The sequence below is a fragment of the Mus caroli genome, chromosome 10, assembly GCF_900094665.2.
Source record: "Mus caroli chromosome 10, CAROLI_EIJ_v1.1, whole genome shotgun sequence".
NCBI classification, from domain to species: domain Eukaryota; kingdom Metazoa; phylum Chordata; class Mammalia; order Rodentia; family Muridae; genus Mus; species Mus caroli.
In genome coordinates this window covers 75,623,972-75,630,920 of record NC_034579.1, presented here as the reverse complement: position 1 = coordinate 75,630,920, position 6,949 = coordinate 75,623,972, and the positions used below count along the sequence as shown (strand labels likewise).

General features: G+C 56.8%; 1 protein-coding gene across 7 annotated transcripts; it reads left to right on the top strand.

Moving 5' to 3' along the window:
• Positions 1-1,018: 1,018 nt before the first annotated feature.
• On the top strand, positions 1,019-6,715 carry Sirt6 (sirtuin 6). 7 transcript variants are annotated; one of them, XM_021174311.1, is made up of 8 exons: positions 1,019-1,149; positions 1,999-2,126; positions 2,691-2,873; positions 3,487-3,546; positions 4,367-4,462; positions 4,537-4,617; positions 5,629-5,752; positions 5,822-6,715. In XM_021174311.1, exons 1-8 carry the CDS (start codon positions 1,084-1,086, stop codon positions 6,086-6,088), a joined length of 1,005 nt encoding a protein of 334 aa, XP_021029970.1. In that variant the 5' UTR covers positions 1,019-1,083; the 3' UTR covers positions 6,089-6,715. The 7 variants fall into 7 exon arrangements, with proteins under 7 accessions (XP_021029970.1, XP_029338054.1, XP_021029971.1 ...); XM_029482194.1 differs by lacking the exon at positions 1,019-1,149 and adding an exon at positions 1,247-1,522 and having other exon boundaries at positions 5,822-6,214; XM_021174312.2 differs by lacking the exon at positions 1,019-1,149 and adding an exon at positions 1,247-1,725 and having other exon boundaries at positions 5,822-6,214.
• The last annotated feature ends 234 nt before the right edge of the window (positions 6,716-6,949 follow it).

Here is a 6,949-nt window from a genome sequence, read left to right as displayed (position 1 = left end):
CCTCACCCACATCCCCCTACCTCAGGCGACTCCAGGCCGGAACCCAGCGTCCAAGCAGCCTCTCTGGTTACCCGCTCCAGCTGTGAGCCACCAGCAGCAGAGTAGAGGTGACACCGGATCAGGTTGAGGGGGTGGGGGCGGGGGACCGATGAGCCAAGGGAGGAGACAAGCTGCTGTTAGCCAGCTTGCTCAGATGGGCAGCCAAGGACGGCCTCTCCCACCTCCCTGTGTGCTCCTGCCTCCTCGAAGCCTTTCTTGGGGTCTCCACGGGGATCGGGAGGCTTCGGTTGTTATATCCTGCCATTGACCCATCACATGGCTCCTGTGTCTGTTGATTACCAACAGGCAGAATGGTCAGATGGTGCCTCCCATCTCTAGATGGCCACGGAAGCAGGGCTCTTCATCTCTCTCCTTGCATCTCTGGGCACCTCTGGGTAACACGTGGAACTCACCCAGTTCTGTGGACCTGACCCTATGCTCTGTGATATCCCGGGAGGTGCACTCCAGAAACTAACCCAGGAAATGTTGGCAGGGGGCCCAGAGGTCTTTCCTCTGTCCAAGAACCCCAGTTTTCCATTCATTCTCTCCTGTAGCGAGAGTCAGGCAGACACTGGATGACAGTCACAAAGGTTAGGGTTATCATGTAGCCTAGCGTGGCTTCGAACTTTCTGTCCCCTCCCGCCAGTGCTATAAGCACTCCGGGCAGGGCTCTACACACTGAGAACTGTGGGGCTTTGTTTTGCTTTGTTTGGTTTCTGGGTTTTGCTGATGTTGTCTCTTTTGAAACGGAGTTGGTCTGGGGCTCGCAATCCCCCTGCCTCGGCTCCTGTGAGTGGCCTCATCACTTTTCTGACTCTGGTCGCGGATCCCAGGACTGGGGAATCCACTAAGTCAGATGCGCTTGCTGCATCAGGAGGGCGCATGCGCTCTGGAAAGAATGTTGTTCTTCACGTACCCACCCCACCCTCAGGCACGTATCTAGGGAAGGCGGCTACTCTTTCCTGACTGTCCCTTCACCACTTCCGGCGGAAGCGGCCTCAACAAGGGAAACTTTATTGTTCCCGTGCGGCAGCACCGGCGACGATGTCGGTGAATTATGCAGCAGGGTTGTCGCCTTACGCGGATAAGGGCAAGTGCGGGCTGCCCGAGGTGAGGGCTGCAGTGTTCGGGTCACCGAATGACCCCAGACGGGGAGCGGCCGGGCGAAGCGGGGCATTGTGGGAACAGCACGAAGCATAGAGTCTAGACAATGGGAGGGACTTCCCTGGAAGGAGGGGGCGGGAAGTGACGCCCCCTGCTCAGGCTGGGTGACACGAAGGGACCTGGGTCAGGGAAGGAGTGAGGGGCTAATGGGAACGAGACCAAATCGTCAGGTCAGGGAGCGGACGTCTTGTCAGGGAAAACCTGGAGCTGTGGGAAGATCTGCAGGACGGGAAGCCGGCACCCTCTCCTGGGGGCACCCCTGTACCCCACTCTGTACTCCTTCCTGAATCTGGGCCAGATGGATCCTGAGAGTGGGGCTGTCAGTCTTTGTTGTTTCTGAAGGGGTGTAGTAGGGTGGAGGGTTCTCTCTTTGTAGCCCAGGCTGGCCCGGAACTCACAGGAATCTCCCTGCCTCTGCCTCCCGAGTACTGGTGTTAAAGGCCTGCGCCACCATGCCCTGCCTGCCTCATGTTAACGGAGCCCCTAGACAAGTAGAGCTGCATCTTGATTTAGGGGAGAGAGGTGGGTTATCTAAAGTCCAGGATGGGGGATGACCTCAGTGGGGAGGTCACGTGGGCCACAACCGGACCAGGACAAAGGAGTGGCTGCCTGCAGGAACAGCACTCTGGGAAGAGGGCTCGGAGTGTGCAAAGGCCCTGGGGTAGGACACAGCGATGTATTAGAGTGTGGCTGGAACTGAGGGATGTTGAGAAGGGGCAGACATAGCATTGACCCACTGGAGGCCTGCCACTTGGGAGGTCACGTGTTGCCTCCTCCTGCCCTCTGACCCTACAGATCTTCGACCCACCAGAGGAGCTGGAACGCAAGGTGTGGGAGCTGGCCCGGCTAATGTGGCAGTCCTCCAGCGTGGTTTTCCACACGGGCGCCGGCATCAGCACCGCCTCTGGCATCCCCGACTTCAGGTCGGTGAACAAGGAGGGGAAACTGAGGCAGGGCTCTTGCTGATACCTCTGGGGACCAAGGTGAGGTGGCAGAAGGACCTTTCAGTTTTCCTATGTCTCTGAAAGGCCCAGCAAAAACTCCACTTGCCCAAGGACCAGAGCATACACACGTGATATAGTAGCTGCAAGACATGCTGGGAAATGTATTCTTTATGCAGCTCAGCCAGCCACTGGCTGAGTTTTATAGGGTCAGAATGACTTAATGTTATGGAGTGACTATCTCATCCATAATCTTCGGTGGCAGCCTATGACCACTGTAAAGCATTCTGGGAATCCGCAGCCAGTCTTAACCAGTACTTAGCCCCAGCTCCACGAGCTCCCCTGCCTTTGTTTACCCCCAGGCCCTCAGCCCCTCTGCCTCTTTCATGAAGACGTCCCACTCTCCTTAGAATTCTTGCCTACCTGGCAGCCATTGTCTCTGCCACAGGATTCAGAACCACCCCAAGAACGGGGCTGGGGCCAGCATGGGTCTGGAAAATGAATGTTTGACCTCTGTGCCTGTCCTCCTCTGCTTGCTATCCTCAGGGGCCCCCATGGCGTGTGGACCATGGAGGAACGCGGCCTGGCCCCCAAGTTTGACACCACCTTCGAGAATGCTCGGCCCTCGAAGACCCACATGGCCCTGGTTCAGCTGGAACGCATGGGCTTCCTCAGCTTCCTGGTCAGCCAGAACGTAGACGGGCTGCACGTGCGCTCAGGCTTCCCCAGGTCCGATGAGTCGGCCGGGGGGGCTGGGGCTCAATTGCATCTCTTCCTCCTTATTGGACCAGGGTGCCCGAGCTCAGGGGCATTTATTAGGGATGCAAAGAGGAAGGCTCGGAGCCCAAAGCCGGGCAGTACTTGGTCAAATTGGGAGATTGTAGGCAGGGTTCCACCTCTCACTGGGGTGGGGTGGGGAGGTTGGCAGGGGCTTTAGGGCCAACTGACTGTTGAGGCGGCGGGGACCAGAGGGCGAGTACATGACAGAATTTCTCCATGTCTTGGCTATCCTGGGACTTGCCCTGTAGACCAGGCTCACAGAGATCCACTTGCCTCTGCCTCCCAATGGAGGGATTAAAGGGGTATGCCAATGCCACCCGGCTAGCCAACAGATTTTTGTAGTGGGGAGGAGGTATTTGTGAGTTTGTGAAGACACAGTCAGACAGCTATGCATGCAACAGTTCCTCAGAATGGGACAGGCTGGGGCATCCTCCAGGAAAGAGAAGTGTACGCCCCTTGTGAGTGAGGCACTTAGGTAGGTTTTCTGGAGAAGGAGGCAGACTGGCAGCTGGTCCAAGCCCCAGGATCTGGGAAGGGTCCTTAATGGCATCTTCTTCTGCAGGGACAAGCTGGCAGAGCTGCACGGAAACATGTTTGTAGAGGAATGTCCCAAGTGTAAGACGTGAGTGTTGCCCGTGTAACACAAGACCCTGCTCCTCCCCTAAGCCAGCTCAGGGTCCTAGAATGGCCTAGAGAAGGCCAGAGACTGTCAGATGAAAACAGACCAACAAAGGCTCGTAGACAAATGGGGCAAACCCTTTCTTCACAGCCCCCCAAGGGAGAAGCTATAGTCATGCCCTTGGCAATGAGGGGTTCTCCCTGCCCTGCCTTTGCTATGGCTCTGGGCTGGGTGTCAACATGGCTTGCACACCAGAGCCTCGGGGTGTTGAGCAGGAGCTGTGCCTCCTGAGCTTCAGCCCCTGACTCCCTCTTAGGGGTTCTTTATTCAGACAGGACTTCATTAAAGTTGCCCAGGTTAGCCTGAAATTTGGCATCCTCCTGCCTCAGCTTCCTGCGTGCTGAGCTCACAGGTGTGAGCCATCTTGTTTCCCTTAGCCTCCTCCCTCCCGAACCCTTCCTCCTCGTGTGGATGCCAGCAGCTGACACCGGCTCGGCCCCCTCTGCCTGTGTTGTGAGGCAAACTTGCTCTCAGAACCTGTCCCTCTTTGGTTTAGCTGAGTGGCCAGTGAACTCCTGGGGTCCCCAGCTCAGCCTCCCAAGCTCTGGGGTGACAATCCTGCTCCACCATGCCTTTCTTTTTCCATGGGTGACTCAAACACAGAGCCCCGAGTCTGCTTGCCAGGCACTTTCAGACTAAGTAGTCTGTCTGTCTATCCCTCGGTTGTTTGTCCTGCTCAGTAGCCCATGGGTTGAGCCTGGCTACACCACCCCACAGCTGAAAGAACATTAGAAAATGCGTGTGCACCCTTCCCCCTTTACAGGCAGTACGTCAGAGACACGGTTGTGGGCACCATGGGCCTCAAGGCCACAGGCCGGCTCTGCACCGTGGCCAAGGCCAGGGGACTTCGGGCCTGTAGGTAGGTGACTTTCCTCGCACCCTCCACCTGTGAGGAGGTGGGCGCCCCCTGACTCCCTTCCCTGACTGCCACAGGGGGGAGCTGAGAGACACCATTCTGGACTGGGAGGACTCATTGCCTGACCGGGACCTGATGCTCGCTGATGAGGCCAGCAGGTGGGACCCCACACTCCCCAGGTGGAAATGGGTGGGGATGGCTGCACAGACCTCCACAGAAGGTCGGAACTCGGGTGGGACAGCAGGGTTGTCCCCATCACCCCAGCCCTGGGCACGATAGGTGCAGAGGAGAAGCTGAGACACAGAGTGAGTGGAAGGTTTCTTCGCGTTCCTGCTTTCAGGTTTTTGTGGTAGTGGGGAGAATCCTGGGCCTGTGAGCAGTAAACAAGCCCTCTGCAGAGTCAGCCCCTTCGCTGGAGGATTCTAGGCAAGAGCCCCACCCTGACCACGCCCCCATACCTAACAGGGGATTTTAGGTGGGGGCTCCATCCTGACCACGCCCCCAGTACCTAACTGGGGCATCCTAGGTGGGGCTCCGCCCTAACCACGCCCCCAGTACCTAGGTGGGGCTCCACTCTGACCTCCAGCTTTGAGTCATTTCACCATACAGGAATCTTTGCTTTCCTGTTTTGAGAGAAGGTCTGCTGTGTAGACCAGACTGGCCTTAGACTCAAGAGGTCTGGTCTGTCTATCTTCTGAATGCTGGAATTAAATGCGAATGCAGTTCGCTCAAAGCTTGAACCTTTGGATCCTCCTGTCTCAGCCTGTGGAATAACTAGGACAACAGGCTTGTGCCACCCAGCCTGGCTGTCGTTAGTTTTTAAAAAACAGGCCGGGTGATGGTGGCGCACGCCTTTAATCCCAGCACTTGGGAGGCAGAGGCAGGCGGAGTTCTGAGTTCTAAATTCGAAGCCAGCCTGGTCTACAGAGTGAGTTCCAGGACAGCCAGGACTATACAGAAAAACCCTGTCTCGAAAAAACAAAACAAAAAACAAAAACAAAACCCAAAACTGGACAGTGGTTTACAGTGAGACACTAAGACTGAATCTCAGCTCCCAAGTGTTTCTCCAGTGCCTGGTGGGTGGGCATGAGGCCTGGAACCTGAGGTTAGGGCTGGAACGGAACCTGAGGTGGGCCTGGGCCCCGCCCACTTCCTGCTCCCTGTTCCAGGACCGCAGACCTGTCTGTCACCCTGGGTACCTCGCTGCAGATCCGCCCCAGTGGGAACCTGCCCCTTGCCACTAAGCGCCGCGGAGGCCGTCTGGTCATTGTCAACCTGCAACCCACAAAACATGTATGTACCAGTGCCCTGCCCAGTGCCCCGGTGCCCCCTAGCCCGCACTGACTGTCCCTCCCTTGGCAGGACCGCCAGGCTGACCTGCGCATCCACGGCTACGTGGATGAGGTGATGTGCAAACTCATGAAGCATCTGGGGCTGGAGATTCCCGCCTGGGATGGACCCTGCGTGCTAGACAAAGCCCTGCCACCACTGCCGCGCCCAGTAGCACTCAAGGCTGAGCCTCCCGTGCATCTCAATGGTGCAGTGCATGTTTCGTATAAGCCCAAGCCCAACAGCCCTATACTCCACAGGCCCCCCAAAAGAGTGAAGACCGAGGCTGCCCCCAGCTGACCCGGGTATGTGGGGCGGGAGGGGTACTTGAAGGAACCACACATGTTAAGGTTTTTTGTTTGTTTGCTTGTTTTTTATATCCTGGGGACTGAGCCCAGGTTTGCATATCCCACCCTGGCGTCTTCAGATTTTTTTTTTTTTTTTTTTTTTTTTGAGACCAGGACTCCCTAGGTCACTCAGGCTAGTCTGGAACTCACTGCTATAGCCCAGGCTGGCCTGGAACTAGCCTGCCTGCCTCAGCCTCCACTGTAGCAGGGACGGCAGGCAGGCACACCATGTCCAACACAGCTCCTTTCTTCAAAGTCTCACTATGTCCCTTGTCCAGGTCCTTCCAGGGAATCTCAGGGCATGGGGAATCCCACACATGTGGAAGAGGCCGTGTCCCAGGGATCCACGTGCCTCTCTACCAATCACAGCCGCTCGTGACTCAGGATGTGCCTGGAGCAGCAGTCTCACACACTCCACACACCACTGCTGCCCCCTGCACGCATCTTCCCCCCGCCCCCCCCAACCCCCTGGCCCTGACACAGAGCCACCAAGGGCCCACCAGGCAGCCATCTGTGATAAGGGCCCCAGGCTTCCAGAAGCTTCCAATGCAATAAATACAAAATCCCTTCCATTCTTTTACATTTTGTTACATTTACTTATTCCCTTTGTGTGTGTGTGTGGTGTGTGAAGGTCAGCTGACAACTTGAAGGAGTCAGTTCTCTCCTACCAAATGGCTCCAGGACATGGAACTCGGGGCATCCGGCTTGGCTCAAGCACTTTTACCTGCTGAGCCCTCTCACCAGTCCTGTTCCCCCAACCCACCCCCACCTCCTTTATTTACCTAAGTGTGTTAGAATCCCCACCCAGCCAAAA

Coding starts and splice junctions, on each gene's coding strand:
- Sirt6 (XM_029482193.1), top strand. CDS start 1,754: ATGACCTCAGTGGGGAGGTCACGTGGGCCACAACCGGACCAGGACAAA. Junction 3,547..4,366: donor GAATGTCCCAAGTGTAAGAC/GTGAGTGTTGCC, acceptor CCCCCTTTACAG/GCAGTACGTCAGAGACACGG. Junction 5,753..5,821: donor ACCTGCAACCCACAAAACAT/GTATGTACCAGT, acceptor CTCCCTTGGCAG/GACCGCCAGGCTGACCTGCG.